We start from the raw sequence: 14,590 nt of genomic DNA, 5'->3' as shown, positions 1-14,590 counted from the left end.
TCCTACTGGCCAGGGTCTCCCGGCCGCAGCGCCCCGGGCCGAGACCGGCTCCCCGCCGGCAGCGGCTCCCCGGGGAGCGATCTCACAGAGCCCGCCCGGCTCGACACCTGCCCCCGGGGGCACGTTCCGACGCGGGGCAGAATCCGCCCCTCGGCCTGCGGCGCCCCCGGGAGCCCCAGCAACGGGCCGCGGGGGGGCGGGTGTGAGAGGCGCCGGCTCGGGGGGGGCCCGAGGGAATCAGGCTGATCCCGGCACCTGCCCGGACCGAAGCTGGAGAAGGCGGAAGCGCCCCCGGGGCCGGCTGGGAGATGTAGTTCCTGACTCTCTTGCGAGAGGAAGTGACGCCCGATCGGAGAGAACGAGCCCGGCTCGCGCGGGGCCGTTGGCGCCTCTCCTAAGGAGGGGAATCGTTTTGTGCCACTCGAGCTCTGGGCATGCGCAGATGCAGGTGGGCGGAAGTCGCGCGTGCGCAGAGGCAGAGCTCACCGGCTGTGGGGGACCGGGCTGAGCGGGAAGGTGCTGGGGCGACCTTCATTAACCCCCCCGTGCCCGGCCCGCGCCCTGCTCCCGCTGGGGCCGCCCCGGCCCTGCCCGCCCCGCTGCCGAGCTGCCGCCTCCAGGTACCGGAGCGAGCCCCGGGGGCGGTGACGCTGCCCCAGTGTCCGCGGGGACCCGGCATCGGGCGGCGCCGGGACCTGCTCCCGGGGGGGCCGCGCCCGGGGGGGCTCGGAGCTGCTGTCCCAGCAGGAGCCCAGCGCCCCCGGGGCGGTGTCTGGACGGGGCAGCGGGTTAATGGGCGAGGCTGGGAGACCCCGACACCGCGGGGCCGGGCTGGGGGGGCCGCTCTGTGCCGGCAACAGGGCCCGGGCAGGCCCGGGAGGGGACGGGGGCAGCGAGCGGCCCCCCCGGAGGCGGCCCGGCCCCGGGCTGCGGCCAGGAGCTCGTTCCTCCGCGGGGCCGCTTCACGCGCCGCACCTGGGAGACGCCTCGGGGCTGCCCAGCCCCAGGGGAGCCGCAGCCAGGCCCTGCCCCGCGCCGCCGGACCCGGGGGGCTCCTGTGGGGGGGGAGGCCGGGGGGGGCTTGAACGGTCCCTGTGCAGCCTCAGGAAATCCCCGGGGGAGAAGGGGAGGGCGGGAGGTGAGTGAATTGGATCCTTTCCCCGCTCGTGCCGCTCACACCCTGATACAAATTCTCTCCGGTTCTTCCCCTTTTCTCAAATGTCACTTTAACATCTCCGGTGTGGGGCATTTTCCCACCCATTTTATCTGCAGCGATTTGTCCTCCTTTAGGTGAGAAATTGTTCCCTGAGTCGGTCCCCAAAACATGGCTGCCCCTGGAGTGGGGATGGGATGAGACGCCTGTTCTCTGCCAGGGTGGGGGAAGGGAGGAGCAAGTGCCCCCGTGGAGACTGCCCAGACCCCGATTTCCCAATCCCACTTGCTGGCCCCAAACTGCCAACGCAGTTGCCCCCAGTTATCAGTTGACCCTCACCTGCCCATCCCCCATTGCTGCCCCCTTCCCTCACCCAGGAAGCCTTCCAGCTCCTCCTCTGCCCTCTTAAATCGCCTCCTCAAAGGGCTCCCTGCTGCCCCTGTGAATGGAGGCAGATGGGGAACCATCACTTTCTGTTTCTGTATTGCACAGTCATATAAAATCCAGTCAAACAGTCCCCCTTTTCCAACTAGTTATTTCATAGCAATATAAAATTCCCTCTGATCTTGGTGTGTTTTTTCATGTTATCAATTACTTACCTTGTGATACCTATTCTTTGCAGATCTCAAAGATTGTTATGAAATATCCTAACCATTTGCCCCACTTTTTCTCTAGTTGTCCATTTCTAATTGAATGTGCCCTGAGATTTTCCCTGTCTCTCTTAATTATAAAATACTAATAAAATCTCAGATTTACACCTTTTCTCAGATTCTTCCACATGGAAATAAAATGTTTGCAACTGTTGCCCATTTCCTCTCGATTCATTTTTCAAATATTGATGTGAAATACACTCAGATTTTACCTCCTATCAACAACTGATATAAAATCCCTCTGATTTTCCACTTTCCTCTCTCTCATTTAAAAATGGGAGGAGGGGGCTCCCAGGCAAAGGGCATGGCAGAGGCTCTGGGGGCTGCTACTAAATTTGTGCCCCGAGTCCTTCTCCTAGATATGGGGGTGAGGGTGGTGGGAAGGGGGTTAGCACTGCCACACAATGACCTCTTCCACAGCATTCTGGACTCATCCTTTCTGAAATCTGGTTTCATTGAGACCATTGTTAATTCAGACTCACTGTATAGAAAGACAAGGAGTGACTCCAGATGAACAGTGGGGCAAATGAGATTAGCAAGTCTCCCTGTGAGGAGGTGCTCTCATTAGCTGCTCTCCCCAGAGAGCTAAAGGAGGGAAGGCTGCTCAAAGGCTCTGTCCCTCTCTCCTAAGGATATTGGGGTTCAGCTTCCTGGGTCAGACGCTGCGGCCTCCATTGTGACGCGGGAGACCAGGTTTAGCAGCTGCTGCTACCCTAGCGGGGCTTCTGTGCTGGGAAGTGACCTTAATTAAAGCTTCTTCTCTGCCCGGCCGAGGTGCTGACTTTCTCCAGCTGGTACTAGCCCCTTGGGGCAGACCTGGGCTCTGTTAATACAAATTCTGAGCCACAAACTTCAGGTAACTGAAAGACCTCTCGGAAAGTGCTGGGGACTGGCAAGAAAGTGACTCTGCACAAACAACCCCTCCTCTATTCTCCTCCCATTAGCAATTGCCAGGAGAAAATCCAGCAGTGGGATTGCAAAGAACCCAGGAATAGAACTTTCCCAGCCAGAGAGGCAGAGAGAGAGCACAGGGGAAGGAGAGACTGAAAGGGGCAGTGGTAGAAATGAGTGGGAAGAGAGATTTCCAGCTCTACTCCACCCAGACACATGTGTTGCAGCATCGCTGGACAGAATCACTTTCCAGTGAACAAGAAAAGGATCAGACAGAGGAAAAGCCAGTTCCTGACTCCATATTCCCCTTGCTCGGTTGTTGCTGCCGTGGGGTCCATGTCCGAGGGAATCCCCCAGTGTGATTCCTCTGCTTCTGCTCTTTTCAAGCATTGTGTTCAGAGACTTTGTTACGGGGTGGGGGGAGGGAGAAGGGAGGTTAAAAATGTCTCTGTGGGCTTAGCCTGCCAGGAGGGGCCAGGTCTACACTGAAATAAAGAGATCAAGCATTTTTGCAGCATGGCAGAATCTAGGATATTTGTCTGCAGGGAAAGGGCCCTGGGGGAATTCTGATGTGAAATTAGTTAAAGCCTGTTCTGAAACCCCCACAGTTACGCTTCTCACCCTCCCAGGCTGCAGAACGACGTCCATGTTTCACTCCAGCTCGTCCCATCCTCCCATGGGACAGGGAAGAGAAATGGCTGCAGTGGAGCCAGCTCAGGTAGGGATTATTGGGGAGTTTTGGGTGGGTTCCTTCTGCAGGGAGAGGGACAGCAAATACACCAGAGACGGGAAGGTTTGCGCAGTCTGGTTTGGAGGTTGGTCCGGGGCACGAAATTCACAAAGTGGAGAAAGGGAGGAGGACAGGGGATGGCAAACCTGCTGGGAGTTATTTAATAAGTGGCCTCGGTTCTGGGAACAGACCCATGAGGTTGGGAGGTGGAAATGCTCTAATTTGTTGAACAGAAAATAACCCACCTACATGGGACTAGGAAAACTAACCAGACTCATAGTGCGGGAGCCTGACCCGACTAACCAGCGGGTGCCGTGCCAGTCAGGCTTAGGGGAGATTCCCCTCCTTTCATATCCAGCTCCTCGCACTGAGGAGCGTTTTGGACTTCCTACCAGGGAGCTGTCCCTGGACCCTGCTAGGGGCTCCATTTCCTGTATCAGTCTGTGGCTAGTAGGTATGTGATGGATCTGGTGGGAGAGAGGAGGGGCTCTCTTTTCGTCCCCTCACCCTGGTGGTTCCAGGATGCTCTGAGCGAGGTGGGGGTGGGACTCTGACCGTGATCCACCCAGAGCTTCCATTGGATTGGCTCCTCTCCCACACAAATAGTGGGGCAGCAGGTACTGAGTGTTGGATTTTTGCTTTCTCAGGGGCCAGTGACCTTCGCGGAGGTGGCTGTGTATTTCACCAGGGAAGAGTGGGCTCTGCTGCACCCTGCTCAGAGAGCTCTCTACAGAGATGTCATGCAGGAGAACTATAAGAATGTGACCTCACTGGGTAAGGATTCCCGTCCCCTCAGTTCTTGGAAGGGGAAATGAAGAGATACGGTTCACGCCACCCCCCAATGGCATCTCTGCTCTGTCCTGTTTCAGCATCACCCCAATATGCCAGTAACACACACGACCAGAGACCTTCCCCTGCTGAAGAACACTTTGGGAACAGAGCACAGGAGCAGTATCGCACAGTGTCAGATATCTCTTTTTGCTCAAGTAAAACTGGGGCTTAGGTCCAGCATATCCAACAGAAGCTTCCTACCCCCGGCCTTCTCTGAAACCCTTAGCCTACTCCACCCGGACCAGAATGTGCTTGGGGTGTAACAAGCAGGCTGCTGGAGTCAGAGCTGCTGGTCCAGGGCTACTTATCACACAGACACTCAGTGCGTCCTTGAATGCTGGCTGGGGGTATCCAGACAGGGGAGCTCCAACAGCAGAACATTGAATCTCACCCAGGATTACAGATGACACAATCCTCACTGGTCTGGATTGCACTGCAGCGTGTGAAAATGGCTTATGTTGGTAGTGAAACTTCCTGAGACATGGAGAGTCTTGCTTCTCCATCCGCATGTGTGATTGCCACCACCTCTCTTCTCTGCAGGCTCCTTGGATTTTTGATTACCTCATTGTCACATGACCCCGATTCTTATTTTTCACATTCTGCTTTTCTAGACTAATTAGCATCTTTTGCTCCTGAATTATAGCTTCTAATTTCCCAGTGTTCTCCACACCCAGGGATTTTCCTACTCCCTCCCGTTACACTGGGCTCACTAGATTCCCTAGTATATAAGAGCGGCCACGCTGGGTCAGACCAAAGGTCCATGTAGCCCAGTGTCCTGTCTTTCGAGAGAGGCCATGATTTTATAGACTTCTCTCATATCCCCCTTTCGTCTCTTTTCTAAACTGAAAAGGCCCAGTCTTTTTCATCTCTCCTCATACGAAAGCTCTTCCATACCCCTAATCATATTTTTGCCCTTTTCTGAACCTCTTCCAATTCCAGTCTAGCTTTTTTGAGATGTGGCAACCACATTTGCATGCAGTATTCAAGATGTGGGCGTACCATGGATTTATAGAGAAGCAATATGATATTTTCTGTCTTCTTATTGATCCCTTTCTTAATGATTCCCAACATTCTGTTTGCTTTTTGACTGTCTCCTTACCTTGAGTGAACGTTTTCAGAGAACTCTCCACAAGGACTCCAAGATCCCGCTCTTGAGTGGAAATAGCTAATTTATATGTATAGTTGGGATTATGTTTTCCAATGGGCTGCAATACGTGCTATCCTGACATCTAGTACTGCTGAGCTCCTGCATTCAGTAATATCTCTACCCTTCCTGTTTCCTTTCTCCACTGAACCCCACCAGCCCATGCTTACTGTTCCCGGCTTCCCCAGGACTGACTCATTGTCTCTGGACTTTTTCTGTCAGCAAGAAGCAATACCAGGGAAACTTGCCCTCTGTCTGGAGTCTTCTATTTCTGGAACATGGATTTACTTTCTTTGTTTTTTCGGAGACTCTTTGAAATTGAGTGTCTGTGACGTTAACCACACTACAATCTGGACTGTTGAACAGCTGTTTCCACTCAGTTCCCCAACCTGCGGTGCCTTTTACACTGCTTTACTGTGAGAACAGCCACTCCTGGGCGGTTAACACACAGTCTCCAGCATGTAACTCGCTCCCAGCTTCACAGTATTGACTGCTGCTAGTCAGCGACGATCAAATTACAGTACACCACAGGAGAACCTCAGAAAATTCTCTGCTCCCCCAGACTTTCCCCCAGAAATGTGCATCTTGCATTGTCCAGCACACTGCTGAACAATGCAAACTCATACGAAGTCTGTCATTTCGTCAGTGGAAAATGACATGCACCAGCCTCGTTATTCCAGATGGAGTTTCCAACACACTTTAATCCAAACAGACTGGTTAAATAAAACAATAAAACCAAATTCTTAACTACCGAAAAAAAAAGATTTTAAGTGACTACAGGTAGTGAGGCCTAAAAGTCAGAATTGTTTACAAAAGAAATGCAAGATAAAACACAAACTAACATCTAACTTAACAAGCTAAAACGGATTCAAAGCAAATGTTTCTCTCACCATACATTGAAACAGGCTGGTGGCTGTCCTTTCAGCCAGGACTCCCCTAACCCGCCCCTGCCGCCCAAGTTAACTTCTTCAGGAGTTGTCGTGAACAGAGGGAAAGGGGGGAGAGAGAGAGAGTCTCAAGCATTTTTCTCACCTCTTTTTATAGTTCAGTCCTTTGTACTAGAAACAACTTCAGTTCTCAGCTGAGTGATGGTGACAGGCTGTCTGTGGTCGATATGAGCTTCAAGTGGTCCCTTTGAAGGAATGTAAATCTCTTCTTCACACCTTCCCACTGCCGGAGAATGGCTATTTGACCAGCTGTTTGCCTTGCGGCCTCTGAGGGAAGAGGTCTGTGGGTGTTTTCAGTAATATCATACAGTAAAATCTCATAACTTTACTTACAGTGTTGCTCCACATTTTAACAGGAGGATAATATTCAGTAGATTATGTGATTTCAAATGATATCTCACAAACCATACTATGTCCCAAATTGATCATAATTTTCCAGAAGAGTGAACATAGGGGTACAGACTGACACAATGTCTGTCTGTGTGTGTTCCCAGCCGATATGTGGGTATTTGGTATCTTAAAGGACCTGGGGAGCTGGTCCTGGGAATTCACTGGTTTACTAAGTGTGACACTATGTGGAATTGTGAGACTCTTTATATTATTATTATTTTATTATTAATACCAATATGATAAAATTGTAATGAATCATGCTAGATGTGCCATGTAAGCTGTCAGTGAAAATGTTATGATTTTCCAAGTATGATCGTTTTGTTTCTGTGTGTATCACCTTTGTATTGTGAGATATAGAGATGTAGGGTATATTTGTATTTCCAGACTTGTGTAGTGTTTCTAGGTGACACCCCCAGACATATTGGCGTCAGCACTGCCTAGCCTGTTCGATGGCCCATCCAGGGTCATCAGCTGTACAATGAGCCCATGGAAAGGACCAAGGGGATACACCTATTGAGTCAGCGAGACATGCAGGGGTGCGCCTGCGTACTGAGAACTCCAAGGCTTTTCCATGCCATCTACTGTGAAACTTCTGTTTGGGGCACAGGAAGTCTAAGCCACATGGCAAAAGGCATATAAAGGGTAGCTGCATCATCTCCCTTTAGTCTTCAATCCCTCCTCCCACCTCTGGAGCAACTTCTCTACAAACTGAAGCCTTGAACAAAGGACTGAATGACCCATCCAAGCTGTGGATGTGTTCCAGATGGACTTTCAAGCCACTAACTCACCAGTACTGCTAAGAACCTGATATATAGATTTCAGAATGAACCTGACTGCTTTCCCATTTCACTTCTTTCTGTCTTTCTCTTGTTTAAACCTTTAGTTTAGATGCTAAAGGATTGGCTGGCAGCATGGTATTTTGGGTAAGATCCAAACCTATCATGACCTGGTACTGGTGCTGACCCTTTGGGATCAGAAGGACATTTTGTTTGTGAGCAGAGTTTTTAAATAACCTCTGACTGCAGTGGACCTAGGTGCTGACTGGGAGTCAGAGAACTGGAATGCAATAAAGGGGGCTGTGTGATTTCTTTTTTCAGCTTCTCGGTAACCAGTGTGGGTGAGGAGAAGCAGTTTGTGACTGGTCGGTGAGTTTAACTTCAGTGTTAACCACCAGTTTGGGAAGCATATGCTATCCCTTTTTCAGCCTATCCTGACCTTGGCCTTTTCAGTGAGGGACTGCCCCAGGCACACCAGCTCACACTAAGCACTGCAGTTAAATTAATAGAATGTTTGTTTTTTTATGACAAAGTCTTGTGACATCAACTGAAGTCCTTTGTTTTCTTTCATCTGAGCAGGGTTTCCAGTTTCCAAACCTGATGTGATCTCCCAGCTGGAACAAGGGGAAGAACCATGGGTCCCAGAGGAAACAGAGATCCTCAGAGCTCCCTGCACAGGTGAGGAAACATTAAACCAACTCAGAATCTATAAGTGCCTGAGGGAAACCTCTGGGAGGCCTTACAAAGTCTTGGGAGGTCTCTCAGTTCATTATTGTCTCTAGCAGGGGACGTATCCTCAGGGTAAATATAGCTCATGGCTTCCTATAGATCCTAGCAGACACCAGGCAGAAGTTTCCTCCCTTCCCCCTGTGAATTTGGATGGGATGTGAAGGCTGAATTGATCCCTCTCCTCTCTCCTATTTGGTGGAAGAGTTTGGGGGAGTTCAGGACCTGATTTTTATTTGACCCCTCTCCAGCACTTGTTTTCATTTGGTCTTCCCCTTTCCATCCCTGTTTGAGGTTTCTATCTCTATCACAGCAGGTGATGCAATGCTTTGTGAGAAAGAGGAGCAGAATTCTCAGCAGGAAAATGTTGAGCAAGTGGATAAACACAGAGAATTATCGCAAAGATGGAAAAGGAATGTGTCCAGGAGTCATGAGCAGGGAAAACCCTGTGCTATGCATCACAGACCAGAAAGAGAGCAAGGAAACCAGCCATTGGAGAAAATGGGTAAATTTATTTCCTGTCGGGGAACTCAGAAGGGCCTCAAGGAAACCACAACCCAGCAGGAAATCCTCAGGAGAAAGAGGAAAAATACATGCAGTGAGTGTGGGAAAAGCTTCACTCAAAGATCAGTCCTTTCTAATCATCAGAAAATCCACACAGGGGAGAGGCCCTACGAATGCAGTGAGTGTGGAAAATGCTTCATCAGGAGCTCAGACTGTTCTGTACATCAGAGAATCCACACAGGGGAGAGGCCCTATGAATGCCATGAGTGTGGGAAAAGCTTCACTAGGAGCTCAGCCCTTTCTACTCATCAGAGAATCCACACAGGTGAGAGGCCCTACAAATGCAATGAGTGTGGGAAAACCTTCATTAGGAGCTCAGCCCTTTCTAATCATCAGAGAATCCACACAGGGGAGAGGCCCTACAAATGCAGTGAGTGTGGGAAAACTTTCATTCAAAGACCAGGCCTTTCTAAACATCAGAGAATCCACACAGAGGATAGGCCCTATGAATGCAGTGAGTGTGGGAAAAGATTCATTCAAAGATCAGGCCTTTTTCAGCATCAGAGAATCCACACAGGGGAGAGGCCCTACGAATGCAGTGACTGTGGGAAAAGCTTCACTCAAAGATCAGCCCTTTTTCAGCATCAGAAAATCCACACCGGGGATAGGCCCTACGAATGCAGTGAGTGTGGGAAAAGCTTCATTCAAAGATCAGCCCTTTTTCAGCATCAGAAAATCCACACCGGGGACAGGCCCTACGAATGCAGTGAGTGTGGGAAAAGCTTCACTCAAAGATCAGCCCTTTTTCAGCATCAGAGAATCCACACAGGGGAGAGGCCCTATGAATGCAGTGAATGTGGAAAAACCTTCATTCAAACATCAGGCCTTTTTTACCATCAGAGAATCCACACCGGGGAGAGGCCCTATGAATGCAGTGAGTGTGGGAAAAGCTTCATTCAAAGATCAAGCCTTTTTCAGCATCAGAGAATCCACAGCGGGGAGAGTCCCTACGAATGCAGTTTATGTGGGAAAAGCCTCACTAGCAGCTCAGCCCTTTCTAAACATCAGAGAATCCACACAGGGGAGAGGCCCTACGAATGCAGTGAGTGTGGGAAAAGCCTCACTAGCAGCTCAGCCCTTTCTAATCATCAGAGAATCCACACAGGGGAGAGGCCTTATGAATGTAGTGAGTGTGGGAAAAGCTTTAGTCAAAGATCAGGCCTTCTTCAGCATCAGAGAATCCACACAGGGGAGAGGCCCTACGAATGTAGTGAGTGTGGGAAAAGCTTCGTTCAAACATCAGGCCTTTTTTACCATCAGAGAATACACACAGGGGAGAGGCCCTACGAATGCAGTGAGTGTGGGAAAAGCTTCATTCAAAGATCAGGACTTTTTCAGCATCAGAGAATCCACACAGGGGAGAGGCCCTACGAATGCAATGAGTGTGCCAAAAGCTTCACTAGCAGCTCAGGCCTTTCTAAACATCAGAGAATCCACACAGGGGAGAGGCCCTATGAATTCAGTGAGTCTGGGAATAGCTTCACGAGCAGCTCAGCCCTTTCTAAACATCAGAAAATCCACATAGGGGACAGGCCCTACGAATGCAGTGAATGTGGGAATACCTTCTCTTGGCATTCAGCCTATGTTAGCCATCAGAGAATCTGCAGCGGAGATCAACACCATAAAAACCTCTAGGGCTATCAATACTTTTTTTCTTTAATACTTTTCCTGATTCCCACATAGTAGCTTTTAAAGCTGTTTGAACTGTTTGCAGCACCGTTATCCCTCAGCTTGTCCAGATGAGTGCCCCATTTTTGCCTTTTGCAGTTTGCCCTCTTGAGGAGGAGCTATTTGTCCTTTTCTCTTGTCCCATGAGTAATTCGACTGTGCGCTTCCTATCAGGAACCAGGGAGTATCACATTTATACCATTCCTCTTATTGCAAAGTTATTGTTAGTCACCAGTGATACAGATTGTATCTGTCATAAATATAAAGGGAAGGGTAAACATCTTTAAAATCCCTCCTGGCCAGAGGAAAAACCCTTTCACCTGTAAAGGGTTAAGAAGCTAGGATAACCTCGCTGGCACCTGACCAAAATGACCAATGAGGAGACAAGATACTTTCAAAGCTGGAGTGGGGGGAGAAACAAAGGCTCTCTCTGTCTGTGTGATGCTTTTGCCAGGACCAGAAAGGAATGGAGTCTTTGAACTTAGTAAGTAATCTAGCTAGATATGCGTTAGATTCTGTTTTATTGAAATGGTTGATAAAATAAGCTGTGCTGAATGGAATATAGATTCCTGTTTTTGTGTCTTTTTGTAACTTAAGGTTTTGCCTAGAGGGATTCTCTATGTTTTGAATCTGATTACCCTGTAAGGTATTTACCATCCTGATTTTACAGAGGTGATTCTTTTACTTTTTTTCTTCAATTAAAATTCTTTTAAGAACCTGCTTGCTTTTTCATTGTTCTTAACATCCAAGCGTTTTGGATCTGTGTTCACTTATGCGAATTGGTGAGTATTTTTATCAAGCCTTCCCCAGGAAAGGGGGTGTAGGGTTTGGGGAGGATTTTTGGGGGAAAGACGTTTCCAAGCGAGCTCTTTCCCTGTTATATATTCGTTAGACGCTTGGTGGTGGCAGCAATAAAGTCCAAGGGCAAAAGGTAAACTAGTTTGTACCTTGGGGAAGTTTTAACCTAAGTTGGTAAAAATAAGCTTTGGGGGTTTTCATGCAGGTCCCCACATCTGTACCCTAGAGTTCAGAGTGGGGAAGGAACCTTGACAGGCCCTAGGAATGCCGTGAGTGTGGGAAAAGCTTGACTCAAAGATCAGAACTTTCTAATCATCAGAGAATCCACACAGGGGAAAGGCCCTACAAATGCAGTGAGTGTGGGAAAACCTTCTCTAGCAGCTCAGCCCTTTCTAGTCATAAGAAAATCCACACAAAGGAGAGGCCCTACGAATGCAGTGAGTGTGGGAATACCTTCTCTTGGCACTCAGCCCATGTTAGCCATCAGAGAATCTGCAAGGGAGATCAACACCGTAAAAACCTCTAGGGCTATCAATACTTTTTTTCTTTAATACTTTTCCTGATTCCTACATAGTAACTTGGAATGCTGTTTGAACTGTTTGCTGCACCATTATCCCTCAGCTTATCCAGATGAGTGCCCCATTTTTGCCTTTTGCAGTTCGCCCTCTTGAGATGGACCTATTTGTCCTTTTTATTGTCCCATGAGGAACAAGGGAGCATCACATTTCTACCATTCCTCCTATTGCAAAGTTATTGTTAGTCACCAATGATACAGATTGTATCATTGCCAGTTGTTCTCACGTTGCTCTGGGTTTTGCTGAAGAGCAGTTATAATAGGAACTTTTCAAATTATATGTAAATGAAGAGAAGCAGGGGCTGGAAAAGCGGTGCATAGGATTTTTCCATCCTAAGTGCAGGACTCTGCACTTGTTTAACCTCATTAGATTTCTTTCGGCCCAGTATTCCAATTTCTCTAGGTCACTTACCTTCCAGTGCTTGGAGTCTTTACATGCTTTCACAGAGCGAAGAGCACATGTTCCATGGTTTCATAGAAGAGTTTTAGGGCTATTTTGAGTCAGGGAACTATGCTATAGTGTGCTTTCCCTGTTTGAATTTGACAGGTGGAGCAACAGAGATGCACATTGTGACCCTCCTGTGACGAAGTGGGACTGTTCATAATGTTTCCTCTGAATCGTGTGGGGGTGCCTCAGTTTCCCCTGTGCAGTTCTTAAGTATCTAGGTGGGGGGACAAGAGTGTATGATCACTGCAGAGCCCTAGAGGGCAGGTGTGTGCAGGGGTCTGGACACAGAGAATGGCCGACACCCTGTTTCCTGGCAACTGATGGCCTAGGCCCTTCCCCCCTGCAAGGTGAGAGGTAAAGGGTTGGAGAACAAAGGAATCAGGTGACCTCCTGGCCCGGGAAAGGAAGAAAGCCCAGAGGAGGAGGGGCTGGAGGGAGTTTCAGTTTTGGGGCTGGCTGGGACTTGGAGTGCAGACGTGGTTGTCTGGCTCACTGCCCCCCAAAATGGACCCAGCTGAGGGGTCCTGTTCTCTGCACCTGCAAGCTCTGTTTTAGACCATGTTCCTGTCGTCTAATAAACCTTCTGTTTTACTGGCTGGCTGAGAGTCACGTCTGACTGCGAAGTTGGGGTGCAGGACCCTCTGGCTTCCCCAGGAGCCCCGCCTGGGCGGACTCGCTGGGGGAAGCGCATGGAGGGGCAGAGGATGCTGAATGCTCCGAGGTCAGACCCAGGAAGGTGGGAGCTGTGTGTCCTGAAGACAGGCTGCTCACAGAAAGGCGACTGCCCCAGAGTCCTGACTGGCTTCATGGGGAGCAGTTCCAGAGCATCGCCCAGGGACTCCGTGACACCTTCTCAGGGAGCTGAGGGCTGTGAGTCTCCTTGTTGCCACCTGCCACTAGGACGAGGGACTTTTGCATTTGGCAGCTTGGATGTTCATGACTGAACTCACCCAGCCTATCAGCCACTCAAGCACCCTCCTCGGAGCTACAGCAGCCCTGCCAGTTGACAATAGAGGCACCCTAACCCGAGTTCCTTCAGTATGTCTCCCTCTGGGGTCCAGCCCCGATCACCAGATGATCTGGGATTTCTCTGAATCTCTCCTCCAGAAGCAATGGTATACCCCAGGTTACCAGTTTTACTGTTGACCACTGATCCTGTATCACACACAGCACTTGAGTAAAGTTATCGAGCAAATGGAAATGTATTTAACAAGGGAGAGAGATTTAAACAAAACAAATGTGAGTGATGGAAAAAAGTTACAAACACAACAAAATCACCAAATGCGACTTACACTTTTTAATAGTTACCTTTCCTATCTAAGTAGATCCTCACCTCACACTTCAGTCTACTGCAGTGATCGCTAGTCCCTAGGAGCCAGGGCCCTGCCTTTCATGAAGCACCACTGGTCGTTAGGGATCTCCTTAGGGAATGGACCCAGAATGTTTTTCTCCACCCTGTCATAAACGGAATCCGTCTTTTGTCTTTATTCACAGAAAGGACTGTCTCCCCATTTTCATATTGTCCTTTTCACTTCCACAGGGTTTTGATGTCTATAGTTCGTCTTTGATAGTTTTCCATTAGCTTTTCTGGGTTGATGCAATAGTTGACAATGTAGCAATACATCACATAACTGGTTAGCAAGGGGTGGGTGACAATTCCCTCCCACTGGAAAGGGCCATCCCCACCAAGACCTATGATTGGGGTGATTCACTTTCATGAAAATACCATATGGGCATAATTTTCCATGAACTTACATTACTCCTTAAATATGACTTATACACACCTCTCGCAGTGATTAGGAGTAACAATGATTTACAAAAAGAAAAGGAGTACTTGTGGCACCTTAGAGACTAACCGATTTATTTGAGCATAAGCTTTCATGAGCTACAGCTCACTTCATCTGTAGCTCACGAAAGCTTATGCTCAAATAAATTGGTTAGTCTCTAAGGTGCCACAAGTACTCCTTTTCTTTTTGCGAATGCAGACTAACACGGCTGTTACGCTGAAACCAATGATTTACAAGCTTTCAATAGAGATCTCACTGCTATGTTTCCTGGATAAATATCATAAAATCAGTGTATTCGGTGTGGTGAGTTTGTCAGGTCTGAGACAGGAGTTGCTTGTAAATAACAGTGACTCCTTTGCCAATTGGTACCAATGAGCTTTTGTCACGCATGCAGAGCTATACCGTCCCACTCTGATAGAACAGAAAGGCCAGCACAAAAAATAGAGAAAGGAACAATAAGATACTAAAATGACAATGGTTGGAAGTCTCCATGTCTCTCAGTCTTTGGATTGA

At 49.0% G+C, this 14,590-nt stretch overlaps 1 protein-coding gene across 1 annotated transcript in view; it reads left to right on the top strand.

Annotated features, from left to right (window-relative positions):
* The window catches only part of LOC114018901 (zinc finger protein 2), a 59,760-nt gene extending 48,928 nt beyond the window's left edge, over positions 1–10,832 (top strand). Inside the window, exons 10-11 of the mRNA XM_043528126.1 lie at positions 9,767–9,889; positions 10,226–10,832. Coding sequence (XP_043384061.1) covers positions 9,767–9,889; positions 10,226–10,437 — 335 coding nt within the window. The 3' untranslated portion in view covers positions 10,438–10,832. The remainder of the gene's footprint in view (positions 1–9,766; positions 9,890–10,225) is intronic.
* Positions 10,833–14,590: the final 3,758 nt, after the last annotated feature.

Source organism: Chelonia mydas, chromosome 14, assembly GCF_015237465.2.
Source record: "Chelonia mydas isolate rCheMyd1 chromosome 14, rCheMyd1.pri.v2, whole genome shotgun sequence".
NCBI lineage: Eukaryota > Metazoa > Chordata > Testudines > Cheloniidae > Chelonia > Chelonia mydas.
This window is presented reverse-complemented; position numbering and strand designations above follow the sequence as displayed.